Source organism: Mya arenaria, chromosome 17 (assembly GCF_026914265.1).
Source record: "Mya arenaria isolate MELC-2E11 chromosome 17, ASM2691426v1".
Lineage (NCBI taxonomy): Eukaryota > Metazoa > Mollusca > Bivalvia > Myida > Myidae > Mya > Mya arenaria.
The window spans coordinates 24,909,251-24,931,865 of NC_069138.1; the positions used below are offsets into that span (position 1 = coordinate 24,909,251).

Here is a 22,615-nt window from a genome sequence, read left to right on the forward strand (position 1 = left end):
AATTGCAAGAAAAAATAAAATTGTCATAAAATAACATAAAATTGACATTGTTGTGTACAACACATTGAAACTTACTTACTGATGTAAAACATCTCTTACGACACATGCATCTTTCGCAGAATTTGGTGTTTTTCCAATTCAAAATTTATTAGGGTTGTCTACCACGTAAATCTCAGTAATTTTATCTGTACTCATAAACATATGATTTAAACTGGGAAACCATAATGTGCTATATTAAATGTAGACACACAGATCAGACAACTACATGATTGTTGCGTTCATTATATTAATCATGTAAAGTGATGTATTATCGGCCATCTTCTAGCTCGCATTGACAATTCTAAGCTTGTTTTGAGGAAATACTGTATTTTCCGATTTTTGGACCATCTGGTGTCCAGCCCCTTTAAACACGACAAACTGGCAAAAACAAAAGGTCACAAATTAGAACATTTGAAAGGAAATCAATATCTCACATATTGAAGTGATTGACATCGAAAAGAATCTTTTTGTATGTAATGTTGGGTGTTGATATATTGTTGATATATGAAATTAATTACAGGGTTGCTGGTAAAGAAAGATCTTGGAAATTAAAAATAGAAACCTGGTTCCAGCCACATTACAAATCATAATGAACTGTTTGAATACCCTTATGTAGAGTTGTCATGTTTTGGTTGCAATTTTTTTTTTTGATCAATAATAGTTGTACAATGGTGGAGAAATAATTTGTCTTCAATGGGACTCAGACTTACATATTTCAGAGAGAAGATCTTTTCAAATTAATGACTTTTATGGATGTTCATTCTTCAAGTTTTCTTACTCCAAGCCCAGAGAATTTCTTTACTCACTTTGAACTAAGCTTTAATAAAATAAATTGTTATTATTTTTTTTTGAGAGAGTCACTTTAAAGCAATCTGCAGGTACCAATGATAAACGCATTTTAAATTAACAACATAATGCATCAGTTTTTGCTATTAAAACTAAAGTACACAATTATGCTGATACACGTATGTGCAAGAAATGTCATAGTTTAACAGGGTATCCATCTATTTGATAACCAGCAACCGAGTGGAAATAGATTATGTTTCAAATAACATTTTTCAATCTTCCAACTCTTACCTTCCTGTCTGATAATGATTTTCAAACTGTATTTTACCAGAGACAATATGATCCAAATTCCAAGAGGAGTATCTATAAACAGCAACCCTGCCGTTGTCGACCCTGGTTTGATGGAGAAACAGTGTAGCCCCGGCGATGACCTGACGATGACGTTAACGATAAAAAATAACAGCAAGGATCATATTATTGTATTTAAATGCTTCGTGGTATTGTGGGATACTGGCATGTTCAAACTGTATGAGCTTGGAGCATATAATAACAGGAAACCAGTCAGGCGGAATCGACATCTGCAGTTTGGTAATTAAGCTTTCATTGATATAAGAATGAGTTGTTTAATTAAAGTCCCATTATGTTTTAGTGATGTAAACTTATTTTTTTGCATGTATATCGAAATGACTTCTCTCAACCTTTTTTACATTTTTAACCCCCAAAATAAGCATTTATCACAATTACACAATGCAACAAACCTGAAAGTTACTTTTAGTATAATCTTTATTAAGCGCGTACAATGTCATTACGAAAATTGCATATCACATGACTTTCTGAATATCTAAAATTCTATGTTGCTTTATAATGATTTGGATTTTTTAACTAAGCCCGGTCATGCATCTGAAAACACATATTTTATTATTAATTTACACCATGATATCGAAATTGGAAAAAAAATATAGTTATAGAATATAAAAAAAGTATGTTGGTATTAGTGGGATGCCAACTGCAAATCCACACCAGTAAAGTCAAGAATTTTTTTCACTATTCATATTTGAGCACTGTTTCACGCAATCACAGGTGAGAAGGTAGAACTGGTGATTGTGTGTAACGCCCCTCAGGACTTCGGCCACCACTTTGTGCCCCTGTGCCTGTACTTCATGAAGAAAGATAAAAAATTGAATGTCCCGATCAGGGAGGAAGGGGAGGGGGCATCCCAGCAGGATTTTGTCCTTAGATTTCTCTCCCTGCATGTTATAGGTAAGCCAGGGTTTTACCTCGTCTGTATTTCTCCCAGCATGTTATAGGTAAGCCAGGTTTTTATCTCCTCTGTATTTCTCCCAGCATGTTATAGGTAAGCCAGGTTTTTATCTCCTCTGTATTTCTCCCAGCATGTTATAGGTAAGCCAGGTTTTTACCTCATCTGTATTTCTCCCAGCATGTTATAGGTAAGCCAGGTTTTTACCTCCTCTGTATTTCTCCCAGCATGTTATAGGTAAGCCAGGTTTTTACCTCGTCTGTATTTCTCCCAGCATGTTATAGGTAAGCCAGGTTTTTACCTCATCTGTATTTCTCCCAGCATGTTATAGGTAAGTCAGGGTTTTACCTCATCTGTATTTCTCTCAGCATGTTATAGGTAAGCCAGGTTTTTACCTCGTCTGTATTTCTCCCAGCATGTTATAGGTAAGCCAGGTTTTTACCTAGTCTGTATTTCTCCCAGCATGTTATAGGTAAGCCAGGTTTTTACCTAGTCTGTATTTCTCCCAGCATGTTATAGGTAAGTCAGGGTTTTACCTGGTCTGTATTTATCCCTGTATGTTATAGGTAAGCCAGGTTTTTACCTCGTCTGTATTTCTCCCAGCATGTTATAGGTAAGCCAGGTTTTTACCTAGTCTGTATTTCTCCCAGCATGTTATAGGTAAGCCAGGTTTTTACCTCGTCTGTATTTCTCCCAGCATGTTATAGGTAAGCCAGGTTTTTACCTCCTCTGTATTTCTCCCAGCATGTTATAGGTAAGCCAGGTTTTTACCTCGTCTGTATTTCTCCCGGCATATTATAGGTAAGCCAGGTTATTACCTCATCTGTATTTCTCCCGGCATATTATAGGTAAGCCAGGTTATTACCTCATCTGTATTTCTCCCGGCATATTATAGGTAAGCCAGGGTTTTACCTCGTCTGTATTAAAAAAAGAGGTTGAGGTATTATCATTGCCTTCAGGTGTTTCCATCTTTGTAGTAACTGGCATCATGTTAACATTTAAATGTAAGCATTATCCTGATATCTTGCACCATGTGCACATTTAAATGTTTGCAATATCTTCATTAAAATGTTGGCAATATCCTGAAAAATGACATCATTTGCACATTTCCCGTGCCAAATAAAAACGAAGCTTCATAAAAAGCGCAGCTTTAGCGAAGCTATTCCTTTAATGTTTTTATTATCCTGATATTTTGACCTGATATCTCATGTCATGTGCTCATTCATCTGATATATCAAGTCATGTAGGCATTGCGCAGTAAAATGTTGGCAATATCCTGATATTTTTAACTGACATGTGTCATGTATACATTGATTTGTTGATACTATGATGATATATAAATTTTAATGTTAGCAATATCCTTTTAATTTTATTGAGCTGATATAGACACCAAATGCACATTTAAATGTTGGCGATATCCTGATATCTACGACTGAAATGTATCTTGCATGATGTGCACATTGAGTTCGGCAATATCTTCAACTGATATCTCTTGTCATCTGCACATTCTAATGTTGGTAGTATCCTGATATATTCTCCTGATATCTCTTGTCATCTGAACATTATAATTTTGGCAGTATCCTGATATCTTCAGCTGATATCTCGCGTGTGTAAAGCTTAAAGTTCGAGATAAATTTGTCACTGTTCATATGAAAATTTATTCCATCTGTTTACAATGACAGTGTGAAGTAAAGACCCATCACTCTTACTGAAACTAAGTAAGTTATTGCCCTTTTATAATGCAAAGAAAAGAGTTTCCAATAAAGTTGTATCAAGAATGTATTTATCATGAATAATTTCTCAACAAACAACACATTATTGCAAGAAAGTAATGTGAAGCATGTGATCTTGCTCAGTCTGTGACACAAACATGTTTCTGATGGTTTTGCCAATTCATAGGTCATTAGGATATTAGCACAATTGATTCAATATTATAATGACACTATGTTGCTATATAGCATGTAAAGTTTTGTACTGATTCTTGGCTATATTATTATAAATTTAAAATACCTTCATAATTAAATTAGGACGCGAATAATTGAGTAATTGATATCCTTGTTACTGGTAATCCTGAAATAAGAACTTTTAATTTGACTAACAAATAAGTGAAATTTTAAGCAGATATTAATGTGTATGTAAAGTATATTGACATTATTCAATTTCATGTGTTTTAACTTAAAAATAAATGCTTTAATATACACTTTAGTGGTTGAAAACTCAAATTCAACCAGTACATACACATTTTGCTTCAAATAAAGTATCTTAACAAAGATAACTTTAATATTTATTCACCATTTTAAATGAAACATAGTGCAGTCTTCCCCGCTAACATAGCCCCGCATTCCGTCTTTTCCTAGAGTTTGATTTAGAATTTAGTTTCTTAAAACCCTTTGACAAGCCCTTTAACAAAACTGCTGCCTGATGAAACGCTGTCAAAACATCATTCTGGAAACAGGTTTGTTGAAGTGTTGGAGGAAACAAGTCACCTAATCAAACTTTGGTAATAATATGAAGGCAGGGCTCTTGAAGCGGCATATACTTTGTTTCATTTCAAATGGCTAAGGAAAAGAAAAGTTATCTTTGTTTTAAGTCAACATTTGAAGCAAAATGTTGTCTTCCAAAGTAGCATTTATGACGTAATTTATCACGTGGTATACACACACTGTGCTTCAATAGGCCACTCATTTATGCTGACTTACATATAAGATATTTATAAATAGAAGTCATGCTTTACATTTCAGATTGTGTGTTTTAAAAAACAGTGTTGAACTTTTGAAAGATAAAATGTTATATGGCAGCTTAATAGTAATTTAAGAGTATAATTAATAATTTATATTTCATGTACATTTACTTACACAAGGTTGACTTTTCACAGGTCAGGGCGGGCATTCAATATAATTCTTATCCTTATCCTTAAATTTGCCTCAGTGATTCCATTTAGTCTATTGGCTAGTTTCTTCTACAGTCCAATCAAAACAACAGTTTCAATGAAATACTTGTTGATTTAATTTAATCATATGCTTACATAACAAATTTAACTTTTCTTTACTTAACAAATTTAAATTTAGGTGACCTACATGAGACACTGAAGCCAGTGGCTAAGTTCGAGTTTCCTGAATCCATACCTGATTATCCGGTGAAAGAGACTGTACCTGGCGAGCCACTACCAGAGTAAGCAGAGATATTTACCTTCTATTCATGCATACATAATACAGACATTAATTCATCTTCTATTGCCAGAAAAATGAAACAATCTAAAAAAAATCAAGATATTAGGTACAACCTTTTTAGCTTCAATGTCTTTAAAAATTTCATTTTCTTCATACATTTATATTGATTATTATATCTCTGCTTCACAAATGATGTGAGGGCAATGTAGGAATCACGTGCCTTGTATTGTCCCTTCATCAGTCCCTCCTGTTTTTTTCCAGCCCATATCCTTCTCATTTATGGTTGGATTTTAAAATGATTTGGCATTTTACCCTCATAGCATGAGAATGTGACATGCGTAAGGCCTATGTGCTTACTTTCGAGGTCCAGGTCACCGCAACTTTCTGAACTAAGTATGTCTTGCTATATATGATTATAGTTTTTGTCTGCTCCATATCTTTCTGATTCATGCTCAGATTTTTTAAATTATCTGGCAGAAGTAACCATCATAATACGGGAATGTGTGGCACACAAGACCTGTGACCCTTCATTTAAGGTCAAGGTCAGAGCAACTTTCTGAACATAGTATGTGTCTGTGGGTCTGTCCTGTTTTATCTTTTCCATATCTTTCTTTTTCCGATTTTAAAATTACTTCTTAGATTTAACGACCATAGTATGAGGATATGTCCCGCAGAAGACATTTGTCTTTACTTTCAAAGTCAAGGTCACAACTACCTTCTGAACTTAATTTGTTCTGCTATAAAGCCATACTGATGATAGTTTGTGTCCGTCCATATCTTTGTCATACAAATGGAATGTTCGGGTGCCTCGGAATATCATTACTTTTTATGTGTGTGTTTTGGGAACCGGAAGAATGGATTGCTTAATTATGTACATTTTCTAACCTATATATTCAGTACAGTGCTTTTTAAAAAAAAATAGAAAGTTAAATTTTTAATTTTCTAAAGTTAAGATGAAATGCTTTAAAAGTAGAACACAAAAAAATCCCTCGCCAAAGTAATTAAAAAGGACATTGAAAATGACCCTAGTTGAGTTCAAAATGCCCAGGTTTCCTGAGCAAAATCCCCCCCGGAAGGCATTGAGAAATGGCAATGCACAATACATGGTATCATATATTGACTCATTTTTAGCCATTTAAAAATTCCCTTGGGAAAATGTCAAAAGCCTCTGGTTTTCTGAACAAATTCTCCTGTGGAGGTCTTCAAAAATGTGACATGTATTGTTAGGACATCAATAATAGCAATATCCTTGAATTTTCACAAACACAGATTTTTTTGCTGTCTTTTTAATAAATTGCATTCAGTGTGGGGGGGTTTCTGACCAATTTATGGATTATACTTTTACTCAGAGAGACCCCGGCCAGATTCCCAAAATGATTAAAAAAACAACATTGGTTTACTTCTTATAATTTATTACAGGAAGACAAATGAGTTGATGGGTAAACTAGAGCCTTTCCGAATACCGTGGTACCTGCCTGCTCAGGTTTTAAAGGGGATTTCGGGCACTTTAGAAAGAAACAACAGGCATATTGCAGATGCTAAACTCAGGTATGTTGATGTGATCAGTGGGATGTTTTCAGCAGAATTAGCTTGGTCAAGGTGAAAATGACAATTTCATTATTTGTTGAAGTATTGTACCTCAATATTTGTCAATTTGTCAGTTGTTTGGTTAGCGCAGTGGTTAGCGCACTCACTTCTCACCAAGGCGACCCGGGTTTGATTCCCGGCTGGGCGCATGTGAGTTTGGTTAGTGGTCACAAAGCCGGACAAGTGGGTTTTCTCTGGGTACTCCGGTTTTCCCCATGACACAAGACCACAATCTCGAGCAACATTGTGCCAACGAGAGTGACTTAATATAAGCTATTATAGCTTCCTACACACTCTTTGTAAAATATATAATGGTTAAAGTAATATAAATTGTCAATTGATGCTTTTTTGAATGCAAAATACGCTTGAATAATCAATAGGTGATTTAATCATAGATGATTAAGTTTTCAGTCTTATGACAGTGCATTCAGCCTTCAAAGAGGTAATTTTGCAAAACCGTATAAATCCAGTGAGGTTTCCTTGCCGGTGGGGGGAGGGGGGATATTATAAGGTAGAGAAAGCTTGCCCTATTGGAAAGATATTTTATTTTGGTTCCCATTTCTACTCTAAAAATATAAATGTGCTAACAATGAAATAACAGTTGTCAATCTCCACCATTTCACTGTAGTGAATATGTAGAACAGTCACGTATAAAGCTGAACGTAATCAGAAAAAGTATTTCGTTTCCATAACAATAAACTTTAATTTATCGTATGCTTGTCGTTTTTTTATATCGTACATTGACGGTCTTAGGTCCTCTAAAGCCATATTTTGAGATCAATGTAAATCTGGAAAGGTTTTTTAAAGGCTGGGGGACACCAATTTTGTCATGGAGATTTCGTAATATGATATTTTCAATTTACAACACTAAATTTATCTGCACTGAATGTCGACATGAAATGTCATTCAAAATCATTAAGAATATCTGTGGGCATTTAACACTATTATGTTGCTCTGATTAATGATGATTTATTGATTAATTTACAATTATGGAAAGTAGACAAAATTCTCAAACATAGATTGACAAAGAAGACGTGGTAGAAAAAGATGGAGCATAGTAATAATGTTCAATGACAATAGGAAAGGCAATAACAGAGAAAGTATTAATTATGGCGGTAGCTAGTACAACCGTGGAAGCGGCAACTTTGACATCAATAACATAATGTGGTTGATGTTATTTCTGATGTATTGGAATATGACTATGCATTTTCAAATTCAATTTGGCAAAGAGGAGACTTAATCAGTGGAGTCAGATGCACAAACTATACCATTACCACACTGATTAGCTGCAAATTTCAGCGATGGAGAAGAAATGAAGTGAAAGGACACATAATTTATGATGATGGGGATGGTAACAATGCTGACGGGCACACAATTTCTGGCGAATATAAATGAAGCAATGTTAACTCCCCTCCCTCGAAAATTTATGACACTTAAGGATAATCATTCTGATTTGTTTAGAATGTTTTGTAAGACATTTATTCATATGATGGCCCTTAGGTCTATAATTTCAGGCAAAAGCTGTCAGGGGAGCTAACTGCTGACACATATCAGACAAGGTTTCATACCCTACTTTGGGTGGAAGAAATACAGATGATGGAGGACATAAAACGCTATGACCTCAAACATGTCACCTTTGACAAAGATCCCACCACTGGTCGCCTGATACTAAAGGTAAATGCTTTACCTCTAAGATATAAGCCACTGTTTGTTGATGTTCTTTTTAGCTCACCTGACCACAAAGTGCTCAAGGTGAGCTATTATGATCAGTCTATGTCTGGCATCTGCCATCCGGCGTCCCTCGTTCGGAGTCAACAACTGCTTATAAATGTCATCTTCTCCTTAACCACTTGTACATTCTTAATGAAACTTTACAGGAATGATCCTTGGTTGGTGCTCTTTCAAAATTGTTCAAAGAAATTAATTCCATGCAGAACTCTGGTTGCCATGGCAACATTTAGAATAAATTACAAAACTTTTTTTGGCAAAAACCATGAGGCCTAGAGCTTAGATATTTGGTATGTTACATTGTCTAGTAGTTGTCTATCAAGTTTGTTCAAATTATGCCCCTGGGGTCAAAATTGGTCCTACCTTGTGGGTTACAATTTCACTATAAATATATTTTGTTACTATTGTGATAGTTATGTAAAGTTCACTTTTGAAGCAAAGGCAGCAAATCTTGCTATATATCATGGTCTCCCTTTCTGTTGAAGAGTGCATAGTTTATTTTTAGTTTTTCTATTTTTAGTAACAAGGGATTATAATAATTATGTTATATATATTAATTCTTCAAATTATTCACTGCTATGGTAATAATTGTTCTTTATATCTCTTTATTTTTTAGAAGAATAATTTTTACCCAATGATGAATTTAATCATCAGACTTTTCCATTGAACTGCATGTAGACCATCGTAATCGTACCTTATCTTTTATGTGGTTTATAGTGAATACACCTTATATAAACAAGACTGTAACTCTCATTCATCGATGGGAAGCCGTGTTGTGTTGGATGGACACTGAGACATTGTTAATGTGGGCTGTTCACAGATTAGTTTTATTAAATGCTCATAGTTTATAGCAGTCATATATTTTATTGGATGGTGCGCTGTCTGTCGTTCCTGTGTCTTACACTATTGCTTGTGAAAACACTAATGCTTGTGAAAATCAAATTATGCCTCTGGGGTCAAAACTCACTATGTCATGAGGTTTCCTGTGGACTAAATTGACCATTGTAATTTACATTAATTACCTTATCTTTTATGTGGTTAGTGAATTCACCTTATATAAACAAGACTTTACCTCCCATGCACAGTTGGGAAGCCATGTTGTGTTGGATGGAAATTAAGACATTGTAAATGTGGGTTGTTAAGAGTGTATTTTTATCAAATCTGCATAGTTCATAGCAGTTACATATTTTATTGGATGGTGCGCTGTCCGTCGTTCCTGTGTCTAACACTATTGCTTGTGAAAATCAAATTATGCCTCTGGGGTCAAAACTCGCTATGCCATGAGGTTTACTGTGGACCTATCGAAAATCTTGTCATCTGACACCAGAGACAGACCTTTAATAATCTATTACGAGCATCATATAGTATGGACTGATTTTAAAATTACCTGCCACATGTTTTGGATATACTAAGGGTGTCCCGACTTCTAAGGTCAAGGTCACAGTTAGTGTTTGTTTAAACTTTGGAATGCTGCATATAAGGACATTGAGTATTGGTGGTCTTGTCCCAGAATTTTTTTTTTGTACCTTTCTCATGTATTGAGAGCTTTTATAATGACTTGCCAGATTTTGACATATTAAATGATGTATCGCGTGCAAGACCTGTTTCCATGCCTTGAAGGTTTTTGTGTCTGACTCAATTCCTTTTTTATCGACACATTTCATTAGATTTTTTTTCCCATTCTTAATGACCTTTGAATCACATTTGAGTACCACTTCAGGGGCATTCATCATTTACAATGACAGCTCTTGTTTTGGAAATGACCTACTTTTGTATTTTGTACTCTTTTATTTATGTGAACTTTTTTTTCTTATTTTATGAGTAAAGTTATTGTAAAATGTTACATGAGTTATGTCATGTTTGTAAAGTAATAGCAAAATGGCCACAGTTTTGCAATGATTTATTTGATATTAATGGAGATGTTTTTAAGGGGAAACTGTCTCAAATGTAACACATAAAAAAAATAGCTGTCCTCACATGTTTAACATGCATCTAACCAATTGCCTTGTATTGACAATAAACCCCATGTGCTTTAAGCTTACCTAAACTTGAAATTATTAGTTAACTATGTTACCCATATGATGTACGTGCTGTGGATAGGAAATGACCAAACAAGATATGCCAGTAGCACAGGCCCTCATGGGCCTCTTGTTTCCACCATGTGTTTAGGTCATAATACGTTTGTTTTGAAATTTTATGGCTATTGACTACTTACACATGAGCATATTCATTAGTCTCAGACCACTTATTAGGTATAGTTTTTGATATAAAAACTAGTTAACTACTCTCTTTTTTCATCCTCTACAATCCAACATTTTTCTGGACAAAATTGCTTAAAGAAAAGCAGAAACAGAAAAACAGTGGCCTTATAATGCCTATATTTGAGATAAAAATAAAATTTAAATGTTTCAAATGACTAAAAAAAAAGAATATGAGGCAGGGCTGTTTCTGCCCATTTTGGGAAAAAGACCCTAAACGTTTTGGGAAAATTTGCGTCTCGGAAATGCCGAAATTGGGAAGTTTTACAGTTAAAAGAACAAGCTGTCTGGTCTCCTGTGAATGAGGAAATTATTGAATATTTGTTTCTTTCCCTTTTCAAAGACCCAAAATGGCTGAAATATCAATCATTGGAGGGTAAATATCTATTGCAATAAATCATGACAGATAATATTTCATACTGATCTCTGAATGTGATGAAAATCAATGATTTCTGAATTATTCCCAAAACTTTACATCACATAGTTTATAAGGATGTTGTTAATTAACCAGTACAGGTAAAGAGACTTCAATAAAAAAATAATTTAATTGGGATTTTTTTCTGAAGATTGGGAAAATTATCATGGGAATAGGTCTGATAGTCGGACCAGTGGGTACTATTCTCATTCTATGGTAATCCTCACGGGGCTTTTTCTATACTAGCCCTGTGAGGATTACCATAGAATGAGAAGCTTCAATCATTTGAAAAATGCTATAAAATGTAAGTCTCATACTTGTTTGATAGTGTCTGTTTCTGATAAACCCTGAGGCTCAAATCCCTGAAGTGAGTGTGGCTCTCATGTTTTTAAGCTCACCTGTCACGTAGTGACAAGGTGAGCTTTTGTGATCACTCTTCGTCCGTCGTCCGTCCGTCCGTCCGTCCGTCCGTCCGTCCGTCCGTCCGTCCGTTCACAATTGCTTGTGAACACAATAGAGGTCACAATTTTGACCTAATCTTTATGAAACTTGGTCAGACTGATCATCTCTATAAAATCTAGGTCAAGTTCGATATTGGGTCATCTGGGGTCAAAAACTAGGTCACTAGGTCAATTAGTAGAAAAACCTTGTGAACACAATAGAGGTCACAATTTTAGCCTAATCTCAATGCAACTTGGTCAGAATGGTCATCTCTATAAAATCTAGGTCAAGTTCGATATTGGGTCATCCGCGGTCAATAATTAGGTCACTAGGTCAATTAGTACAAAAACCTTGTGAACACAATAGAGGTCACAATTTTAGCCTAATCTCAATGCAACTTGGTCAGAATAATCATCTCTATAAAATCTAGGTCAAGTTCGATATTGGGTCATCCGCAGTCAATAACTAGGTCACTAGGTCAATTATTAGAAAAACCTTGTGAACACAACAGAGGTCACAATTTTGACCTAATCTTTATGAAACTTGGTCAGACTGATCATCTCTATGAAATCTAGGTCAAGTTCGATATTGGGTCATCTGGGGTCAAAAACTAGGTCAGTAGGTCAATTAGTAGAAATACCTTGTGAACACATTAGAGGTCACAATTTTAGCCTAATCTCAATGCAACTTGGTCAGAATGATCATCTCTATAAAATCTAGGTCAAGTTCGATATTGGGTCATCCGCGGTCAATAACTAGGTCACTAGGTCAATTAGTAGAAAAACCTTGTGAACACAATAGAGGTCACAATTTTAGCCTAATCTCAATGCAAATTGGTCAGAATGATCATCGCTGTAAAATGTAGGTCAAGTTTGATATTGGGTCATTCACGGTCAATAACTAGGTCACTAGGTCAATTAGTACAAAAACCTTGTGAACACAATAGAGGTCACAATTTTAGCCTAATCTCAATGCAACTTGGTCAGAATGATCATCTCTATAAAATCTAGGTCAAGTTCGATATTGGGTCATCCGCGGTCAATAACTAGGTCACTAGGTCAATTAGTACAAATACCTTGTGAACACAATAGAGGTCACATTTTTAGGCTAATCTGAATGCAACTTGGTCAGAATGATCATCTCTATAAAATCTGGGTCAAGTTCGATATTGGGTCATACGCAGTCAATAACTAGGTCACTAGGTCAATTATTAGAAAAACCTTGTGAACAAAATAGAGGTCACAATTTTAGCCTTATCTTAATGAAACTTGGTCAGAATGATCATCTTAACATAAGCTAGGTCAAGTTCCATATTGGGTCAACCCAGGTCAAAAACTAGGTCACTAGGTCAATTAGTACAAAAACCTTGTGAACACAATAGAGGTCACAATTTTAGCCTAATCTCAATGCAACTTGGTCAGAATGATCATCTCTATAAAATGTAGGTCAAGTTCGATATTGGGTCATCCGCGGTCAACAACTAGGTCACTAGGTCAATTAGTACAAAAACCTTGTGAACACAATAGAGGTCACAATTTTAGCCTAATCTCAATGCAAGTTGGTCAGAATAATCATCTCTATAAAATCTAGGTCAAGTTCGATATTGGGTCATCTGCAGTCAATAACTAGGTCACTAGGTCAATTATTAGAAAAACCTTGTGAACACAACAGAGGTCACAATTTTGACCTAATCTTTATGAAACTTGGTCAGACTGATCATCTCTATGAAATCTAGGTCAAGTTCGATATTGGGTCATCTGGGGTCAAAAACTAGGTCAGTAGGTCAATTAGTAGAAATACCTTGTGAACACATTAGAGGTCACAATTTTAGCCTAATCTCAATGCAACTTGGTCAGAATGATCATCTCTATAAAATCTAGGTCAAGTTCGATATTGGGTCATCCGCGGTCAATAACTAGGTCACTAGGTCAATTAGTAGAAAAACCTTGTGAACACAATAGAGGTCACAATTTTAGCCTAATCTCAATGCAAATTGGTCAGAATGATCATCGCTGTAAAATGTAGGTCAAGTTTGATATTGGGTCATTCACGGTCAATAACTAGGTCACTAGGTCAATTAGTACAAAAACCTTGTGAACACAATAGAGGTCACAATTTTAGCCTAATCTCAATGCAACTTGGTCAGAATGATCATCTCTATAAAATCTAGGTCAAGTTCGATATTGGGTCATCCGCGGTCAATAACTAGGTCACTAGGTCAATTAGTACAAATACCTTGTGAACACAATAGAGGTCACATTTTTAGGCTAATCTGAATGCAACTTGGTCAGAATGATCATCTCTATAAAATCTGGGTCAAGTTCGATATTGGGTCATACGCAGTCAATAACTAGGTCACTAGGTCAATTATTAGAAAAACCTTGTGAACAAAATAGAGGTCACAATTTTAGCCTTATCTTAATGAAACTTGGTCAGAATGATCATCTTAACATAAGCTAGGTCAAGTTCCATATTGGGTCAACCCAGGTCAAAAACTAGGTCACTAGGTCAATTAGTACAAAAACCTTGTGAACACAATAGAGGTCACAATTTTAGCCTAATCTCAATGCAACTTGGTCAGAATGATCATCTCTATAAAATGTAGGTCAAGTTCGATATTGGGTCATCCGCGGTCAACAACTAGGTCACTAGGTCAATTAGTACAAAAACCTTGTGAACACAATAGAGGTCACAATTTTAGCCTAATCTCAATGCAAGTTGGTCAGAATAATCATCTCTATAAAATCTAGGTCAAGTTCGATATTGGGTCATCTGCAGTCAATAACTAGGTCACTAGGTCAATTATTAGAAAAACCTTGTGAACACAACAGAGGTCACAATTTTGACCTAATCTTTATGAAACTTGGTCAGACTGATCATCTCTATGAAATCTAGGTCAAGTTCGATATTGGGTCATCTGGGGTCAAAAACTAGGTCAGTAGGTCAATTAGTAGAAATACCTTGTGAACACATTAGAGGTCACAATTTTAGCCTAATCTCAATGCAACTTGGTCAGAATGATCATCTCTATAAAATTTAGGTCAAGTTCGATATTGGGTCATCCGCGGTCAATAACTAGGTCACTAGGTCAATTAGTAGAAAAACCTTGTGAACACAATAGAGGTCACAATTTTAGCCTAATCTCAATGCAACTTGGTCAGAATGATCATCGCTATAAAATGTAGGTCAAGTTTGATATTGGGTCATTCACGGTCAATAACTAGGTCACTAGGTCAATTAGTACAAAAACCTTGTGAACACAATAGAGGTCACAATTTTAGCCTAATCTCAATGCAACTTGGTCAGAATGATCATCTCTATAAAATCTAGGTCAAGTTCGATATTGGGTCATCTGCGGTCAATAACTAGGTCACTAGGTCAATTAGTACAAAAACCTTGTGAACACAATAGAGGTCACAATTTTAGGCTAATCTTAATGCAACTTGGTCAGAATGATCATCTCTATAAAATCTGGGTCATGTTCGATATTGGGTCATACGCAGTCAATAACTAGGTCACTAGGTCAATTATTAGAAAAACCTTGTGAACAAAATAGAGGTCACAATTTTAGCCTTATCTTAATGAAACTTGGTCAGAATGATCATCTTAACATAAGCTAGGTCAAGTTCCATATTGGGTCAACCCAGGTCAAAAACTAGGTCACTAGGTCAATTAGTAGAAAAACCTTGTGAACACAATAGAGGTCACAATTTTAGGCTTAACTGAATTCAACTTGGTCAGAATGATCATCTCTAGAAAAATATAGGTCAAGTTCGATATTGGGTCATCTGCGGTCAATAACTAGGTCACTAGGTCAATTAGTATAAAAACCTTGTGAACACAATAGAGGTCACAACTTAAGCCTAATCTAAATGTAACTTGGTCAGAATGATCATCTCTATAAAATCTAGGTCAAGTTCGATATTGGGTCATTTACCGTCAATAACTAGGTCAATAGGTCAATTAGTAGAAAAACCTTGTGAACACATTACCTTGTGGTTCTCTACCGAGATTATTCAAATTATGCCCCTGAAGTGATAAGAGGCCCCACCTAGGGGGTCACAAGTTTTACATAGGCTTATATAAGGAAAGTGTTTAAAAATCTTCTTGTCTGAAAATGCAAGGCCTACGCATTCAATATTTGGTATGTATCATAACCAAGTGGTCCTCTACCAAGATTGTTCAATTTATGCCCCTGGGGAGAAGAGGCCCTTTCCTGGGGGGAGTCACAAGTTTTGCATAGGCTTATATAGAACAAAAAACTTCTTGTCTAAACCAACAAGACATTGGCATTTTATATGTGGCATAACCTAGTGGCCCGCTACCAAGATTGTTCAATTTGTGCACCTGTGGTGAAAAGAGGCCTCACCCTGGGTGTCACAAGTTTTACATAGGCTTATATAGGAAAAAACTTTAAAATTTTCTTGTCTGAAGCCACAAGGACTAGGTCTTAAATATTTGGTTTGAAGCATTGCCTACTGATAGGGTCATGTGGGGTAAAAAACTAGGTCAGTGGGACAAATAAAAGAGAGGCCTCTAGGCGCCATACTTTTCATTGGATCTTTATGATAATAGGTCAGAATGTTCACTTTATTTAGCAAAGCTACAGGTGAGCGATACAGGGCCATCATGGCCCTCTTGTTAGTGTTTTTTCCAGAACTGACAGAGGAAAAGGTATTTGTTTTCTAAAAAGTGCACAACCATTATGTAACCGTTAAACATTTACCCAAAACAGCACCCTGAAAAATCTGACAAGTCATTTTGTACAAACTGCATACCCTGGCATCTGATAGTAATGCATAGTTCTTCTTTATCTTGGTGTGAACACCCACCTCCATTCCCAAATAATCTGGTTTTAAATGTGTTTTTTATTGGGATGTTTTTTGTTTTGTTTTTGGAAAATGACTTATACCATTTCAACTTTAACAACAATAAGTTTTTAAAGCCAAATTTTCAGCAACCACACTGCGTTTTCGGCATTCAAAGGAGCAGCATGGCACAACACCTTGGTCTAACGGCCTAGCACAAAAACTAGTTTTTTCAAGCACTAAATGAGCCTAACATTTCTCTGCTTTTACTAATGTTTTAGTGTTGCGGCTCAAGAGTTTGAAGGACTTCATATTTGTATTTTGAATAGAAAAGGTATGGACATTATGAATTTGATTAATAAGATTCAAGCTTATGAACTAGTAGTAATTTTTAGGAACTTTTTGCAATTTTAACTATGTGGCCGTAGTTACGTATCAGAATACTGAACTCAAGCTTGTTTCAATGGTAGTTTTTAGTAAATTAACAAAATGTGATCGCATATTTTTACAAAGATATTTAGTTTTATTCAACATAAATATCATACATAGCGATATTGTTATTATATACATTATATTATATACATGATATATATTGAATCGGAATTAAATATATAGTTCAGCACCTTGCCTGTTATGTACAGCTATTTTAATGTCTTGATTTGCATGTTCACTGCATTTTGGTTTGTAATTTTGCTTGAGCACAAACTTACGTTTAATAATGTAATTTTTGCTACCCTTGTAGTATATAATTTGTCTCTGCATTTACGTACGCATGTGTACACAGTTACGTTGCTACCCTTGCGGTCTGTAGGTGCCCGGTTTACTGGAGCGTCGTCCGTCTGTGCTGCGCGGTGATCACGTGTACATCTACTCCGATGATAACCGTGCAGTCCGCTACCAAGGTATTGTGCACCGTGTGGAGCTGGAACAGGTGCATCTTGGGGTCGCACACAAGTAAGAATGTAGTAATGGTCCTGCAAAACTATTGTTTTGCTTGTACTTACTCTTAAGCTCGATTGTGATTACTCTCATGGGTGATAGAATCACGTTCCAATCTGGATCGTAGTGACAGCCCTGCAAAAATATTAATAGTTTTTGTTTTTAATTACATTGTACTTGGCTCAAATGGTTAACAATGGTTTGGTGATGAGAAAGTCTGCCTGTTTATCTCAGACCGTACATATTAGGGATGCATCCAGTTGTAGCAGGTATTTGCAATTTGCATGAAAGGGTTTGTGATGTTTATAAGCATACACATTAATTATTGTACTGCTTGCTTTTACAAACTTTTTGTTGTTGTGTCTCCTCTTGTGCATATAAGAATATCTTAAATTTACTATTGTTTGCGAATGGAAAGACCATTTCGAGGTTTTCAAGCATGGAATAGTGGCAGCTTTTACTCAGCCTTCATGCACACAGCTGTTAGAACCCCTGTTATCAGCTGTAAGAACCCCCTGATATCAGCTGTTAGAACCCCTGATATCAGCTGTTAGAACCCCTGATATCAACTGTTAGAACCCCTGATATCAGCTGATAGAGCCCCTGATATCAGCTGTTAGAACCCCTGATATCAGCTGTTAGAACCCCTGATATCAGATGTTAGAACCTCTGATATCAGCTGTTAGCACCCCTGATATCAGCTGTTTGATCCCCTGATATCAGCTGTTAGAACCCCCTGATAACAGCTCTTAGAAACCTTGGTATAAGCTGTTAGAATGCCTGTTATCAGCTGTTAGAACCTCTACTATCAGCTGTTAGAACCCCCTGATATCAGCTGTTAGAATCCCTGATAGCTTATACCAATATTCAGCTGTTGAAACCTCTTTAAGCTGAGACATTCACTGGGTAGGCCTAGTATGTGAGTTGGCAAACATGCTCCACTTGAAAACTTTTTATTCATTAAGTGTGAAGGAATATTTCTAAATTTTCTTGGACATAAACAACTGATCATGTGGCATATTTAAAACCAAGCCAAACTTTTATTTACCATTTTTTTCAAATAATAAAGCAATATCATGAACTTTTAAGCCTTGCATACTTGGCCAAAACGTAATTTGTGCTAAATTAGCATTTGTAAAATGCAAATTATCTTCAATTATAATTTTCTTTACTTTCCAGGCTAAGGGATAAATGGATACACCAGAAGAAGTATGACATTCGATTTGAATTTTCTCCCCTGAATCTGTGGGTCATGCATCGGGCGGTGAAAAACTCTGCAGGGGTTGCCCCTATTTTGTTCCCGACACAGTCCACCATGTTTCCAGACAAGGAGCCTGTAACACCCAAGTATAATAAGAATGATCATAAGTTTTAATACCATAGGGTTTTTCACATCAACCATTTTCTATATCGAGAGAAATGTAAATGATTTCATGTTTCTAATACAGTTGAACACCGTTATTCCGAAATCGTAGGGACCCAAAAAAATATTTTGGAATAGGGATATTTTGGATTAACATTGTCACGAAACATAGTTACGTATAAACACTTTAAAGTGTCACGTAACATAAAAGTTACGTATGAAACACTTTAAAGTAATAACAAAAATCAATATTAGAATTCAAAGTTTATTTGTAACAAAAAGCAAATATTTCATCATGATTATCAAATGTAGATTTACTTAGCTGTTGATAGATCGTGATAGCCGCTGGCTATTAGTCCAATTAGCTTGACAGTTCATGACTGTAGAATACGTTCTTTTTGTATATAACAAGAAATTAAATATGCACACCTGTCAAGAGCTAGACGAAAAAGGTAGTATATATGAACGCATGTTGTAAGGTTAGTTCGAGTAGGTTTTGGGCATGGAATAGACTTATAGACTATATGATACTTAAGAAAGAACATAATAGAATAAAGACTTTAAACATGGGAACTGTTGTTGGTTGTGAACTTAAAGAACTATCACGAAAGTTAAGTGAACAGTGGCATTACGCGACAACATTTTTCAGAAAATGACTGCGTACGGTAAATGACTGGGTATTAAACGCACTTTTTTCCCTTAGATTTCGATTTTAAAAAAAATGTCTGCTTCTAATAACCAGCTTTTGAACTTTTTTTCTGAGGTCAATTTCAGGCCGAGCGTTTGTTCAGACTTATTTAGAAAGGGATGTTACTCGCCTCATATCGATCTAGTATATACGGGTTAAAACGGCAGTTGAAGATCGGGATATGGTATATCGTAAGACTTTTATAGTTTAAAAAAAATAATTGTACGCTTAAAATTATTAAAATTAATAATTCAATATTGTTTTGAATATAATAATAATTAAACATGCATATAAAGAAGCAAAGCTGTGCACTGTCAAAATATTTTTTGTCAGCGATAAGGTGTGAAAAACTCGTACTGCCTTTAAAGCTGTTTAACATACCAATACTACAAACTGTTGCGATAATGGTCTTGCTTTTCACACTTTGCCACATTCTTTATTGTTTTCTGAAGGTGTTGACATTTTAGAACAAACCCGTACAATATAAGGTTTTTGCATTACTAAACTTTTCATTCTCGACAGGTAATTGTTTACGATATACTGTCAGAAAGAAATCTTACAAATTGTCATAAAAGGTACTTTTCAGTGCCATCCAGATACAAATTTTAAATAATTTGTTGTTTTTATATAACATGAAACGATTAAACAATAAAACATATTTTGCTTTGTATTAGTATTGTATGGTTTTAAACATAACCATCGCCATTTTTACGAAAAAAAATTTTTCATCACTGTCAACAAACATGGTAGCCGATCGTGGCAGACGATTTTGACATTTTTTTTATGCGTCCTTAACCCAAAACATAGATTAAAAGGTTTTTTTCTCGGATTTTTCAAGGATTTTTTTGCCTGCGTCTTATACCCCCTATTGTCTTATACCCAGTCATTTATGGTATGCCAATTATAGATGACGTGAAATACTAAGTCGTGAAAATTACAATGTCGGTTACACGTTACTAGTATATGATACATTCGGTTTGAATGATCTTTCATATACAAAAATATTTGTTGATTTATTGTTTAATAAATGACAAATAATTCGTTATTATACTTTTTTTTAAATACATAAAACATTTAAAATAAAATGACTGCACATGTATGCATTTGGAACATAGCATGGATTGTTCAGGAGCGGGTCGAGTGAGCAATGCGGCAATTGAATCTGATGAGATAGACATTTTCAAATGATATTCAGGTTGTATTAATCAGCAATTATATACACTCTACATCACCGAAATGAATCGCTCGTTTTCTGACATTGATATTTGTAACATAAGCGTGCTCAATGCTGTTCTTTAACAAGCGCTAATTGTGCTCCATTGTAACCTCAAGCCGATCCCCGAGTGCATTCAAAGTATAGTGTGAAAACCTATGACATGATCGAGTTTGAAATAAGAATTGATAAAGAGATGTGATATACCAAATCGGTACCGTAATTTTTACTACGGAATGGTGATTATTTCGGACTTGCGATTTTGGATTAAAGATTAAAAATTTAATTAAACAAAGAAGGAGTCAAAATCTGGACTGAAAAATAATTTCGAAACAGCTATAATTTCAGATATACAGTGTTCGAAATAACGGTGTTCAACTGTTATAATTAATTTCATTACATATATATATATTAGATATTGAGATAAATGTATATGATTTTATGTTTCAAATTATAATCAATTTCATTACATTATCTATATTAGTTATTGAGATACAGTCGAAACTCGTTATGTCGACTTTTTCGGGACCTAGTGAAAAAAGTCAAGATAACAAAAAGTCGACTCATCCGAATTACAAAAAATATCACCAATCCCAAAGCGTTTGAGTTGGATTGTCTGATGTTAACATCCACAATTGAACAGTCTTGTTACATATTTTCGTTGTGAAAACAGCAAACTTATTATTGAAAAATAAAGTGAAACAAAAGAAGAATTATTTGTGTCAAATTTCTTTCTTTTACGTTTATGGATCAAACCAAACACATATAAAACCACAATTGCATACATTTGTACATTGTAAGAAAACGGTATAGCACACATGACAACAACTTAACTATAAAATAGCACATTCGTGTTTCGTTTATACACAGCAATATAGCACAATCTCAAAAAGCATTCAGAGCAGTGGAACTAACATTTGACATTTTGAAGTTATTCTTTCTGTTCCCATTCGGGATTGATATCTAATCAATAAAATGTTCATGTTTTATACAATACCAAAAAGAGCTTGAGCAATAAATGTCTCTTTAGTTAAATACATAAACAAACAACTTTAATTATTCGCACTTTAACCAATTACATTTTTGTATCCCCCAATTATGACTGTTTGTTATATTGACACGCACGGTATTTTTTTCGACATGCCGCAAACCGTCATGAATATTTTCACACCTACGTCTCGATCTACAGTTCGACATAAAGAACATAGGAAATGTGTGAAATTCGACCACTTGGACTGAAAAACGAGGTCGACATAGCGAAAAAGTCGAGATAAAAAAATCAACACAAACAGATTTATTTTATATAGAATAAGAAGGAATAAATTCGGGACCGGAAAAAAGGTCGACATAACCGGAAAGTCGACTTATCCGACGTCGACATATCGAAGCTCGACTGTAAATGTAAATGATTTGATTTATCAAATAATAATTAATTTTATTACTATTTCTTTTACCGGTACTTCCTTTTGGACATCATAGGTTATCAATTTAACAAAAAACAAATATTTCTTTATCTTTGAAGTTTCAAAAATAACATCCCACTTTTCAGGTCGTGGTTTGACCAGAACTTGAATGTTGAACAGCAGACAGCAGTTAAGAATATAGTGCAGGGAACCAGTCGACCGGCACCATATATCATCTTTGGTCCACCGGGTACTGGCAAGACAGTCACAGTCACTGAGGCCATCAGACAGGTGCGATGATAAGATAAGATGAAATAAGATGGGAGTTGAGAGAAAATACAGGCTAAAATTGAATTATACATCATAAGATAAGATAATATTAGATAAATGGGAGTTTAGATAAAAATATACTATGCTAAAATGGAGTTATACATCAGAGGATAAGATAAGATTAGATATGATGGGATTTCAGATAATAGTATATTTTAAAATGGAATTATACATCATAAGATAAGATTA

At 35.0% G+C, this 22,615-nt stretch overlaps 1 protein-coding gene across 2 annotated transcripts in view; it reads left to right on the forward strand.

Moving 5' to 3' along the window:
• Positions 1 to 22,615, forward strand: part of LOC128224498 (putative helicase mov-10-B.1) — a 54,209-nt gene that overhangs the window by 11,390 nt on the left and 20,204 nt on the right. For both annotated transcript variants that reach the window (XM_052934348.1, XM_052934347.1), the window contains exons 4-11: positions 1,157 to 1,413; positions 1,906 to 2,085; positions 5,152 to 5,254; positions 6,673 to 6,801; positions 8,355 to 8,514; positions 17,302 to 17,444; positions 18,609 to 18,776; positions 22,243 to 22,387. In XM_052934348.1, the coding sequence (XP_052790308.1) occupies positions 1,157 to 1,413; positions 1,906 to 2,085; positions 5,152 to 5,254; positions 6,673 to 6,801; positions 8,355 to 8,514; positions 17,302 to 17,444; positions 18,609 to 18,776; positions 22,243 to 22,387 (1,285 nt within the window). The remainder of the gene's footprint in view (positions 1 to 1,156; positions 1,414 to 1,905; positions 2,086 to 5,151; positions 5,255 to 6,672; positions 6,802 to 8,354; positions 8,515 to 17,301; positions 17,445 to 18,608; positions 18,777 to 22,242; positions 22,388 to 22,615) is intronic.